The sequence below is a fragment of the Chiloscyllium plagiosum genome, unplaced genomic scaffold (assembly GCF_037043375.1).
Source record: "Chiloscyllium plagiosum isolate Xiang-an unplaced genomic scaffold, Cpla_swu_hap1 HiC_scaffold_16, whole genome shotgun sequence".
NCBI lineage: Eukaryota > Metazoa > Chordata > Chondrichthyes > Orectolobiformes > Hemiscylliidae > Chiloscyllium > Chiloscyllium plagiosum.
In genome coordinates, this window is record NW_028270154.1 from 49679212 (window position 1) to 49693309 (window position 14098).

The 14098-nt window shown below is 36.4% G+C and overlaps 1 protein-coding gene across 1 annotated transcript in view; it reads right to left on the reverse strand.

The window, feature by feature from the left end:
• Positions 1-4530: 4530 nt before the first annotated feature.
• Positions 4531-14098, reverse strand: part of unc5a (unc-5 netrin receptor A) — a 627961-nt gene continuing 618393 nt past the window's right edge. Inside the window, exon 16 of the mRNA XM_087995374.1 lies at positions 4531-13136. Within this exon, the coding sequence (XP_087851500.1) occupies positions 12971-13136 (166 nt within the window). The 3' untranslated portion in view covers positions 4531-12970. The remainder of the gene's footprint in view (positions 13137-14098) is intronic.

The following is a 14098-nucleotide window of genomic DNA, read 5'->3' on the forward strand; positions in this document are numbered from 1 at the left end:
AGTTGTAAATAAATTGTCAAGTGACTAAAATGAAGAAAAAGGCCTAGATATTTGTAAAGAAATTCAACTCCACAGTTTATCCAAAAAATCATAACTCCTGTACTATAATGTTTAATGCAAATACAAATAACTGTAAAAAATATGACGTGGAACTATCAAGCTTTCAAATTATTTAAATCCTTTTCATTCTAAATTTTGAAAAACGGACAGCCTGTGACTGAGCTGAAAAGAATCAGTGCAGCAGTTTCTATAGCAGTATTAATGCTTCCACAACCTTTCATTATCACAGTGGGGCCCATAATATAATAAATAACAACGAGATTTTTTGTGGGATTATGAATAGAGATTTTTAAAAAATAAGCAATTAAGTATTAGAACAGATTTAAAGGTATCGAATGAGCATTACCCAATGAGTTTTCTTGATGTGGTAAGTATGAATTACAGTCCTCAACTTTATCTTTGAATGATTCCCGAGGTCTTTGATGGATAATGGGTAAGTTGGGAATGGAGTGGTACACACACTAAGGGAATAGAGGAGGAGAACATAGGATTGGAGATGAGTGGAGGGTCATAGCTTGACCTAGAGGGTATGAGTGATTATTATGGTAGGTGACGGGAATTAAAGGCATGGATGAACCTGAGAATGGATAAGTACTGGAGGGCCTAATTTTTTTTCCCTAGAGTATAACTGTTATTTAACCAACTCAAGAATCAGCCATAAGAGTGCTAAGTGACAGTCCGTTTACAGGAGTAGTGGGCCCAATTAGCCTGACTCCAGCACAAACTAATTCCCTATTTCTCACTGAATTCACGCACTGCACTCCCACACCCAAAATCATTTCCCTAGCTGGAAAGATGATCTCCATATTCAGGACATTTATTGCCAATGTGGGTGCAACAAGTTATGAAATTTCTTCACTTGAGGGAGATGCACAGATTTAAAAGCCTGACTGAGAAAAGTGAAGGGCATTATAGTGCAAGCATCAAAAATAGTGCAGTGACTAGGAAACCTGAGGATTGCAGATCTTGAAGATCAGCGTTAAAATGTGTGGTGCTGGAAAAACACAGTAGGTCAGGCAGCATCCCAGGAGCAGGAGAGTCGAAGTTGAGGTGCTTACACCTGAAATGTCAATTGTCCTGCTGTGCTTTTCCAGTGCCACACTTTTTGACTTAAAGTTCTATCAAACACAAAATATTTCAGCAATTTTAGTCTTTACACACACACACACACACACACACACACACACACACACACAAAGTGGCCCACCTTGTATGCCCACATTTTGTAGGAAGTTATTTCACAAAAGTCACAATTAGAATGATACAAGACCTGAGTAGCAGAGTGGGCAAATAGACTACAGTGTTGGGGTTAGGCATGCAGGTGAACAATAGCTTAACCTTGTTTCTCCCTAGAATGCAGCATTCTTTTCCAGGACAGGTGGAAGCTGAGTAGTTCCTGCTGAAATTTGAATTGGGGAAATCTGGCCCAATTCAGTACATGACCAATTGAGCTACTGTGGGGGAAAAAGATTCTGCATATCATGCACTCACATTAGTCTAGTATTTCATGTCCAGTAATTCCATGTTAAGCATGAAATTCAGCACAAAATGTAAATCATTCCAAGTTTGTGGATATTAAGAGCATTTGGTTGAATATGAAGATAATATTAAAGCAAATGCCAACTAGTATTCGATATGTGGCTCAAATTACAGAGTGGGTTGGACTATATATTTAGGTGGGCAAAATAACTACAAATGCAGTTTAATACAATTGTAGGATACTGAACATAGTTATTGCAAAATGAGTTTTTTTTTCATTCCTAAGCAGGAACTCTCATTCATGTCGGCATTGCTGATAAGGGCAATATCTATTGTCCATCCAGAGTTTCCCTGAGAAAGTGGTGATGGGCTGCCTTTTTGAATTGCTAAAATTCAAAAGATACTGGCAGACCTCGACTGGGAGTTCCAGGATTTTGACCCAAGAAATTGGAAAACATAAACATAGAAAATATGAGCAGGACACAGCCTTCCAAGCCTGCTCCACCATTCAAGATAATAATGGCTGATCTTTGTGGGTGTACTGTACCTTTTAAGAAAGTTAAAAGCCAGCAGAACTACCTGACAGTACCCAGTGTTCTGCATAAGATACAATGTAACATGTGGTCCAGCAGCTAGGATAGCTGGTTGCCTGGAGACAAAAACAAATTTTAATTAGGCTGATCAGTTTAAATTATCCCCTCCTAAAAAATACCAAACTCCAGTCAAGTTTGAATGTAGTATATTGACAATATTAAAAGCCAATGACACAATCTGATGCTTTGGCAGTATAAGACCGGGAAAAATTGAACAGTTGGGTGAAAACTGTCAAAAGACCAACAGATGTAGGCTACTGGTCAGAACTCTGAGAGATACCTGTCTAGAGAAGGAGTTTGCACAGAGAAAAACATCAACACACACCTGGAGAGCAAGTCTACAGGGGAAGGTAAAGAGAAGATTCGATCACTGGCTGGTTTTTGAAATTTGAATTTTTCAGTAAACCGTAAGTGGGGGTTTTATCGGACTAGTATTATAGAAGGGAAAGTAAAAAAAGGTTAGCGGAAGGAGTTGTAAATAGTTGTAAGTTAATTATTCTATGTTATTTTTAAGAATATCTTCCAATTTGTCGGTGCCAAAATAAAATTAGGCAATATGCCTTAATGACTACTGCCCGGCAGCTCTGACATCATTATGAAGTGCTTCAAGAGCTTAATAATGGCACACGTCAACTCCAGATTGCCATATCCACTACTGTTGCAATAAGCAAGTCCACAGCAGACACCATCTCCCTGGAACAATTGGATAACAAGGACACCTACGCCAGATTCCTATTTATCGACTTTAGCTTTCAACATTATAATTCAACAAAACTCACCTCCAAACTCCAAGATTTTCTGCAACTGGATCCTCAACTTGCTGATCCACAGACTGCAATCAGTAAGAATAGGTGACATTCATGATAATCCTCAACACCTCCTTCATGATAATCCTCAACACCAATACCTGGAAAGGCTGCATACTCAGCTCTTTATTGTACTCCTTATACATTCATGGCTATGTGGTCAAATTCAGATCTAACTCCATTTACAAATTTGCTATTGACACCACCATAATGGGTTGGATCTGTAACGATTGTGAGAGTACAGAAAAGACATAGACAGCTTATTGGCACATTATAAAGACAACAATATCTTCCCCAACGTCAGCAAAATGAAGGAACTTGTCATCGACTTCAGGAAATAGAATGGAGGACTCAGCCCAGTCTGTGTCAATGGTGCTGAGGTGAAAATCGTCGAGAGCTTCAAGTTCCTATGACCAAACTGTCTTGGTCCATCCACATTGACGTGACAGTCAAGAAAACACACCGTTGCCTCTACTTCCTCAGAAAGCTAAGGCAATTCAGCATGTCTACAATGTCTCTTACAATTCTTATAGATGCACCATAGATAGCATCCTATCCAGATGCATTGCTCTGCCCATGCCCATAAGAAATTACAAAGAGTTGTGAATGTAGCCCAGACTATCTCACAAACCAGCCTTTCTTCCATTGACTCTGTCTGTACTTACCGCTACCTCAGGAAAGTAGCCAATGTAATCAAAGATCCCTTCCACTGCAGTTATACTCTCTTCTACCCTCTGCTATCAGGCAGCAGATTCAAAGTTTGAAATTATGTACCAACAGATTTGAGAACAGTTTCTTCCCCACTAATCAGTTTTTCGAATGTACCTCTTATATATTGCAGTTGATCTTTCTCTGCACCTTCTATAACACTATATTCTGCATTTTATTCTATTACCTGAATATACTTATGTAAGGTATGATTTGCCTGATACTATGCAAAACAATAATTTTCATTGCATCTCGGTACATGTGACAATAAATCAAATTGATATATCATGATCTGATTGAATTTTTTTTCCTATCTTTAATGCTAATGTAAATAGAATGCTGTGAAATTTGGGTTTTTTTTTGATATCTCCAAACACTGATCTTAGTAACAAAACCTTTTAGGTGTACTGTTGAATGGCTTAAATTAGTCAATAAAAATTTAAAGCTGCCAAGTTAGGTTTGTATTTAGCAGACCTATTCAGAAAATAGGAAAACAATGTATTTACTACACCAATGTTTTAAATTCCTCTCCACCAAACAAAATGCTGTCACTAATATGGAAATACACTACTTTGAGCCAAATATTGTAACTTTTTTAATCCCTTTTGTTTACAAATATATTCAATAATAACAAAGATATTGTGTATTACTGTGAATACTGGCCTACCTAGTGATGCACTCATCCATGAATGCATAAAAAAAAGTTTCTTTTTCATTTTGTAACCTCGTGAGTCCAAAAGTGTATACTTTAGAATAGGCTTACCCAATTAAATAATTTAAAAGTCATTTTCCGTGAGTTAAGAAGGTTACCTTTCAATTCCTGATAACCTGCCTTCTGTTCCAATACTAAATCAGTATACAAAAAGCAGAAAAGAACAAATCAACATATTTAACAATATATACTTCATTTACTGGAGACTTGGGTTAAATTACAATACATAGATTTACTGTAGTGGATGAATATATACATAAGGCCAATATATTTGAAAGCACTTCAGAATTACTTTTCAAAATAGAACATCTACATACTGCTGTATTCCAACTTAATTCAGAGTACTGCACTTGGTCATTGTGATCTAAAATGCAACGTAGTTTCACAACAGCTGGACAACAAAATGCATGTGGAAAAACATTAAATTTCATATTACCACTGGATTTTTTAAAGTTCAACTATATAGCATTATAAACAGTAACTTGGGTTTAAAAACAGTCATAAGGAAAACAGCAATAAGATTTCTCAGCACAAAGATACAGAACTATAAGCCAAAACAGGAAAAATATAAGTCCTAAGTAAACTATATTGTCTATTTCTTATGTTTGTTGAAGAAAAATGCAATTGTACTTTTTGCAACCAAAATTTGCATTGTTGGTTAACACTTAAACAGAAACTTGCCTAATTAGCCCCAAACTGCTTTTGGTGTATTGGTCACAATCTATAATGCTCAATCTTTGCTTTTTGTTAATTTTCTATACATCAGGGAAGTACACAAACACAGAAACTAATTTAAAGCAGGCTGATCTTGCTGCTAAATGGAGAATGGATACTAATTGGAGTACCCAGTCCATACAGTCAACATTTGAAGACATGAATTAAACTGAAAACAGAGTACTCATTACTATGGAATATGATCAAACAATGTAAATGTTAATTAACTCTTTGAATACTGGAGACATTTTCAATGCTTCACTTAAAATCTATAAAGGTTGGATAGAACATTTCGTACCCTGTAGCCTTAAAATAAAGTGGATTGTATTATTGTTTTGGTGCTGTAATGTTATCTTCAAAGGGTTAATTAAAAAGGATATACACTTGATACAAAGTAAGTATAAAATGGCACTGTTGAAACAATGTAAGTATTTGTCTCACAAACATTTTTAATACAAAGGATTCTATTTAAAGGTGATGTTGCAATGATAATTTACATGAAATGCTTTTGTCGGTAGCATTTTTACATCATATACAGCAAATGACAGCAAGCAGCAAAGGACTACGTAGAAAATAATTACACACATCTTACATAATCCTCACAGTTGTAAAATTTACTACAATAACACTACAAAACATGTATTCCCAAGACCTTCCAGCAAAAGCCTTCTAATATGTAAGCGATTCCATCGCAAAAAATTTACAATTTGTAAATCCACCTATAAGCTGAATTACTTTCTCAATATAAAGTAGTAGTGGCTATACTGCTTAGCAATGTTGCGGAAAATGAGGGGAGATATGTTAAAGGGGAAGGAATAAGAAATGGTAATTTACTGCTATTCTTGAGCCTGCAGTTTATAATAGTTATTACAGAGCAGTTCTTGTGCATTCTAAATATGTAGTGATTGTTAATATGATCAATGCAGAGTTAATCATTGCCATCTGTTGTTGGTTGTTTTACTACATTTTATCAAACAATTTCTGTTGTGATTTTGAAGTATTAAATTTGATTTAATGCACAGTTATCTAAAGGCTGATTCAATCTTTCCAGTGATTGACCAGTAGTGTAGGTGTTGGATTGCAATTGATTTTACAAACATGCAATGTCCATTCAGTCCTTGAACATAACCTTATCTAAAGCAACCAAAGGACATTTAAAAATGAGGCTCCATCAAACTGGACTGCCTTTCCATGTTCAAGATAACTAAACTAATGAAGCATTTGAAATACTAATCAGCTTCCCATATTCTTTCCATTTTGGAATAAAATAAACATTTTCATGGATGAAAGATTTGGTAACTTGATTAAAAAAAATTAAGAATTAGCAAAAGAATCAAAGTGAGATGAGATTTTTTTTTAAAAAAAAGCTGGTATCTGGAATATGCTCGCTGAAAGTGTAATGAAAGAGATTTATTTGTATTTTCAAAAGTGAATTCATTATATACTTCCAAAAGGAGAATATTTCATGGCCATAATGAAAGAACAAGAGGATGAGACTAAAAAAAAGGTTCACTGGCTTTATTATGGTCAGTATAACTGAGAGAGATGGGGCATTGCAATATTGATAAAGGAGACCATGACTGCCATAATAAGGGAGGACGTTCTAAAATGGTTTTCACTTGGTGAGAGTGAAAAAAGGGTCAATGATCTTTCTGCGATTATAGTACAAGCTTCCCAACAGTCAGAGGGATATAGAGAAACAGATATGTAAGCAAATCAAAGAAAGGTGTGAGAGAAACAGGGTTATAATTGTTTGGGAATTCAACTTGGTAACAATAACTGTGATCGCCTTAGTGTGAAAGGATTAAACAAGGTGGAATTTTTAAAAGGTATCCAGGAGAATTTTTTGTGCTCGTACATAGATAGTCCTACTAGAGTAGGGACAGTGCTAAACCTAATTCTAGGAAATGAAGCCAGTCAAGTGGTTGAAATTTTGGAAGATTTCTTCATTTGCAAAATGGGCAGGCATTTCTGTGAACATAGGTGTGACTCCAGCATAGTATATTGTCTCCATAGTGCCAGGGTAAAAAATGTTCCAGAGTGGCTAAAGGATTTTTTTTCCTTTGGGAAAGTGATCAGCTTGACGCTGTGGTTCACATTGTTATCAATAATATAGATTGGAATGAGAGGAATACTGTCAGATTTTAAGGAGCTAGGGAAAAAGTTAACAAGCAAGAACTCAAAATAAGTAACTCCCATGAACAAGTGAGCACAAAAATAAAGTAAGCCAGATGAATTAGTGGCTGAAAAGATGGTGCGAAAGAGAGGGCTTTAGATTCTGGGGACACTGGGACTGGATCAAGAGGAGATGGTACCAGTACAAGTCAGATGGATTGTGTCTGAGCAAGGTTCACTGGTGGTCATGGCCAGAATCTAAACAAAATCAGCAAGGGAACAAGAGAATCAGGAAAGAATATCAGTAAGGAATATCAAGGTGCACTAAATACTAGGAAAGACAGATTACACCAGAAGAGAGAACCCGGGTTCAAGTTCCAGCATATACATAAATTCACAGAATGTAGTAAATACGATTGGTGATTTACAGGTGCAGATTGCTATGCAGAATTACAGTGATGTGAGTATGAGGGAGTCTGGCTCTTGGAAAAACAGGACAAGGTGTATGTAATGACTAATATAACACATTTGAATAAAACATGAAAGGAGAGGTGGTGGTATTAGCGAAGGAGAAAGAGAATGCTTCAGAGGAATCAAAAGACAAAATTGATTTGGCTAGAGCTAAGGAACAAAAAAAAAACAAAAACATTGTTTGATGTGCGCACTTCAGCTGCATGGCACTGAACAGGGTATTGTGGCAATAACAAGGCGCAGCCAGTGTGTTCTTCTTAAAGGCTGCCTGATCCATTTTAAATGGATCCTACACTCAGTTCAAGGAAGGCGCCTGCAGGTCTCCTCTACTGACACTGGCTGAATGTCGGAGCTGCACAGGTTGAACATCAGGGAAAAGAGAAGTCCAGGTTTTCAGTTATAACACTAGAGGCTTTAATTATGCATTTGGACAGGAAAAAACAATGTTTCTACAGTAGGCCAGATCCCCTTAAGACAAAAGAAAACCAAATCGAGGTAAAGGGAGCAGATGTGAATGTGAGGAGTCTGGCCCATTACATTACATTCAATTGCTGCAGCTGCTACTGTTTCCCTTACTCCAATTTTTGAAGGATCCAATGACAAATAAATAACTTTTCTGAGAGTCAGTTGTCAAAACATACCGAAAAATGTTATAAACCAAAAATTGCCATAGCGATTTAAATAAAACAAATATCCAATAGCTGAATCTTCATTTAAATACTACTTCAATACATCCAAGGGGTGGCAATGGCCTAGTGGTATTATTGCTGGACTGCTAATCCAGCAATAATCTTAGGTTCAAATCACACTGTGGCAGATGGTGGAATTTGAATTCAATAAATATCTGGAGTGAAGAAGCTAATGATGACCAAGAATCCATTGCAGAATATTGAGGAAAAAAATGACATCTAGTTATGTCCTTTTGGGAAGGGAACTGCCATCCTTACCTGTGACTCCAAACCCCACACAATGTGATTGACTCGTAACCGCTCTCTGGGCAATTATGGATGGGCAATAAATGCTGACCTAGCCAGCAATGCTCTTGTCCCTCTAGGTTTTACTGATGAGGCAGACACTGGGCAAGATCTCTATGACTTCACATTTCGAATAGTCCTGGTTGTATCATAGGTTCCTGATTTAAAGAAAATTATGGCGTCTCTATCAGTTTAGTCAAACAAAAATCAACATGTTTAATATTGTCAGCGGCTTTCCTCATTCCTCACTGGAAGAAAATAATTAAAATAAACTCTGTAGCATCCATGCAAATTGTCTAAAACTTCCGGAAATAGAGCAATTGGTAGGCTGCTTTAATACTTACATCCATCTTCTTATTTAGGGGTTAAACAAACTTCGCCTGAGAATATAATGATCATTTGTCAGAATGTCAACAGCAGCATAAAGCTAACGATGAAGGCACTCAATAGATGTGTAGCTCCTGCCGTGCCATCAACATTGTCACAATTATACAGATCTTTGAGGCATTGAAGGATATGGAATGATTAACCTCAATGCAGATGAAAATGAACCAACTAAAGCCCTAACTCATGACCAGTTTGGAGAACATTAACAACAAGAGAATGCTACAAGTTAACTGTAGTAATGACCCAAAATCAGTTTCTGTCAAGAATGGAAGGATCATGAACAACTGAATAGGCAACAAACTCATCACTGGGGGAGGAATCACATAGCTTTCTGCTGCAAACAGCAGTGATTGTGATAATGTATTGTTTTTGCCATTGCAGTACTGCACAAATCAGGAGATTAAAAACCTGGATAAAGTACCTTGAAAAAAAAACAGGCAATCCAGCAGACTATTAACAAAATTCATGCCTGAAGCCCACATATAGGATAGTATGGCTGGGACACTATAACCAAGCATCGTAGGGTGATCATTACAGTCAGGAAGAGGAGGAGGAGAGAAACTAGTCAGCTCTAGATTCTGGCTTACAATTAACACTCGTACAAAACAACTATATAAATAACTGCAATTGTCACTCATATCACAAAGGGTGTGTACTGTAGTTTTGATGGTTTAATAAATTAATTAACTTAAGATTGACTGAATCCTGTTTGATGCATGTATTTCGTTCTTGTGATTTTGGGGACTAAGAATCACTGTGAAGCTGAATGGAATACACTCTCAATCTGCTAATCCCTACCTGGTTGTTGCATGTAGTCACAAAGATGGAAAAGAAATGTTAAAAGATTCCTTTTCACTGAGGAGATGTCAAATAAATCCACTTCTATCAACCTGCTCTGAAAACAGTGCACAAACCTTGACCACTGTGACAAATTCTATCATTGCTGCTTAGACAGTGCACAACATTCTATCACAAGCAAAGTTCCAAATAAAATGATACAAAATTAAAAAGTCAATTCATTCTATTTTAAAATTCCAGAATGCAGACCTAATTCCTCATTCTTAAAAAACAAACTAATCTATTATTCCTTGGGCCTTATTATGTACTGTATTCCGTTGATATCAATCCATTAGTTTTGATTATGCTGTTTTGTATTTAAGAAAAAAGACCAAAAGGTAATGTCGTCATAGACCCAGAGGACTATTAGGCTAATCTCTCAGAAATAGGCAACTGGTGGTGAGTTTGACCTGTGGGTCACCACACCTCGTGTGATATGTGAAGCTGAGAGGTTGGGATCTTTGTGCTGACCTCAGCTGGTAGAGGAATTGAATTCATGCATTGTCATCATTCTATATTGCAAGCCAGTTGTTGAGCCAGCTCAGCTAAATGGTTACCTAAAATAAAAGACTAACTTGCCCAAATGCAGTAATGTTTCCCACCTTCACATGACAAGTAACTGGTAGAAAGCAACATAAAAATTATGGCCCAAATAAATCATGACCTACATCATTTTCTTTTTTTTGAATTTTTTATGCAAGTGAATTATATATAATTAGAACCATCAATCCATTATTCATGTGCATTAGATTTTAAGAAAATTAAATCATAGAAGATTTAAAATTCTTAATGCCTATCATTTTAATTCCTACAAACACATTATTTGACACAGAAAATGTATAGGAGAAAGTGAGGACTGCAGATGCTGGAGATCAGAGTCAAAAAGTGTGGTGCTGGAAAAGCAAAGCCGGTCAGGCAGCACCCAAGGAGCAAAAGAGTCGATGTTTCGGGCATAAGTCCTTCATCAGGAATGTCTTTGATAGAAAATATATGATTGGTTTAAGTGAGGTGCAAGAAAATAATGCCCTTGGAACTGTCATAAAGGAGAAATATTATTTAAAAATCTGACAATGTTTAGATATAAATTTGCACAACTCTTTATGACTGCCATAAATTCAGAATATTTGTGCAAAAGCAAAATATTGCATATGCTGGAAATCTCAAAGACAGAATGCTAGAGAAACTCAGTAGATCTGGCAGTATCTGTCCAGAGAGAAACAGAGTTAATATTTCAACTTGGACATGACTCTTCTTCAGAAATAAACTTACGAAGAGTCATATAAACTCAAAACGTTAACTTGTTTCTCTTTCCACAGATAGAGTTTCCACAGAGTTTCTCCAGCTTTGTTTCAGGACATTCATGCGCTCTGTGCTTTTCCATTTAAGTAACAAGGGACTTTAGTGGAGGTTTTCTGAAATTGATGTACAATACTGAGGCAATATATCCTAAAGCTATAGACATAGTTCACTTAGCATTTCCTTGATTTCATACACTGAAAATTGACTGTCCTGAATGCATGTGCAGTTTTGCTACTACCTGGTCTCAGGAAAATCAGCTTAAATTGAAATGCCATATAAATTTTGCTGAGGTGGTCAACAAAAAAAAACTGAGATAATTATCAATAGCATGGCATATCTTTGTTTTAATGTACATTTGGCAAAAGAAATGAACAACAACTTTCTTTTCACAGAATGGATTATTAACCTTGCGATTGGCTGTAATTCTAGAGGTCAGTTTCAACTTCACCGTCCAAATCATTAGCTGAAAGAGTGGATTGCTTATGTAATATTGAACAACAGCAACAACGACCTATATTCATGTTGTGTCTTTAACATCCCAAGACACTTCACAGAAGGATTATAAAACAAAGTAAGACACTCAGCCAGATAAGGAGATATCAGATCAAATGACCAAAGGCTTAGGCAATGGGATAGATTTTAAAGAGCATCATCAAATAGAGAAGTGTAATACAGATTTTGAGAGATGTAGGGAGGGTATGCCAGATCTTGATGGCAAGGCAACTGAAGGCTGGGTCATCAATAGCAATGCACAAGAGGCCAGAATTAGAGGAGCACTGTAACTCAAGATTGTAGGACTGGAGGAGATAGAGACAGAAAAATGGGAGGGATTTGAAAACTAGGATGAGAATGTTAAAACCAGTATGCTGCTAAGCCGGGAGCCAATATAGGTCAGTGAGCATAATGGTGATCCAAGGACAGTAAGCAGTGACACAGAGACTTTTAGATGATCTCATGTCTGTAGAAGGTAAAACATGGGGGATCAACAAACAGTGCGTTAAAGTAGCCCAGTCTAGAGGAAATAGAGCATGAATGGTAGCTTTTTCAACAGGTCAGCTGAAACAAAGGTGAATTGGGTGATGTCTAAAAGATGAAAGTAGACTGTCTTAGTGAAGAGGTTGAATATAATTCTCAAAACTTAGGTGAGTTCAACAATTGGCTTACTATCTGCCAGACCCTTTCAGCCAAATAATGATGCTGAAGATACCCTCCAACACATTTTAATATTTCTCTGTAAATTAATGTCTTGAGCTTGAATAGATGTCATCCATCAGCTCACCAAAATGCTAACCCTCATTTGTGGAATATTTGACTATAGTGTTATACTATCTTAGTAAATCTTGTCTTTATCTACCTTCCACACAAAAACGTTTGGCCATTGTAATTAATTAAACAAGAGTGGGCATCCTTGCTGATGCTTCCATTCTCTAGTTGAGCAATGCGTGGGGCTGTAATGCTTTACTGTAACTGGAATTTGTTAATTTAACAACAGGGAAAGGATTAGCTCTCGCACTTATCATCTTGCTCTGTGCCTCTTCATGTGGTTTGTTTATCATATGAGCCTTAAAGGGTCAAATAGAAATACTTTGAAGCTTTTTGAATTAATGAACATACTTAACAATACAAAATCAAATTCATTCATAAATATTTGCTCACAAAATTAGCAAATCTACATAGAAGCCTTAATTCAATGAAAATATATTAATCTTGGTTAGGATGAAATAATTACTGCTTAAGCAAGATTTCAGTGAATTCTGAATGAGTGTTCTCATAAAATGAATTTTCAAAACATGTCAGTGACATATTCCAATCAACTCAGCATTCTGCCTCTGATACAACAAATATCATTGGTTCTTGCTTTCCCATTTCTGCCATGATCATGGCAAGATGGTTCAGGTTGCCATTATGAAAGTGCTGAGCTTCCCATAAATCAAGAATCACAGAGGTTGGACTAGCTTTAGATGCAAAGTAAGTGAGATACCTGTTAAGATACAAAAATGAAAATGTTTCAAAGCTATTACATTAGTTTTAATGTTCTTAGACTGCAACATTTACCTTCAGAATGGTGTGAATACAGATTATCTTTCATGTTTTTAGCACTTGACAGTTCAAAAAGACAATCATATAGGTATGATCTCCATTGACATTTCTCTATAACGAACTTCACAAAATTATTTGATACATATACACATCTTTCACTGGCTTGCTTTGATGCACTTTGTCTTAGAAGCTGAGATGACACTGACTAAAACTCAGGTAACCTACCTTCCCTTGTAACTAGAACTTATGCAAATTCTTCAAAAAAACTCATGAAGAGTTTATGAATGGGGGAAAATATATCTTAATAGTGGATAACAGTAGCTATATGGTGGGCTAAATAATAAAGCAACAGATAATAAGGTATGTAACAAACATAGTGGGTGACTCTAATACTCATGTAGATTGGGAAAGTCAGATTGGCAGAGGAAACTCTGAGGAATTACTCACAAAGTATATTCTAGACCATTTCCTAAAACAATATGTGATCAATCCAAATAAGGCTCAGGTTATTTTGGATCTGATAATGTATAAAGAGACAGGTTTATAAAATGATATGAGAGTCCAAAGACGTGCAGGTCAGGTGAATTGGTCATGCTAAATTGCCCATAGTGTTAAGTGTTTTATTCAGAGGGAAATGGTCTGGGTGGGTTACTCTTCAGAGGGTCAATGTAGACTGGTTGGGTTGAAGGGCCTGTACTGTAGATTCCACACTGTAGGAATCTAATGTAATCTAATCTAAATGATGCCCAAAGAAAGAATGCCTATAACCTCGTAGGATTTAACACTCAGTTTGAATGGGAGAAGTTTGGGTTGGAAATAACTATTGTTGAAAAATGTGATGCTGAAAAAACACAGCAGGCCAGGCAGCATCCAAGGAGCAGGAGAATCGATGTTTCAGGCATA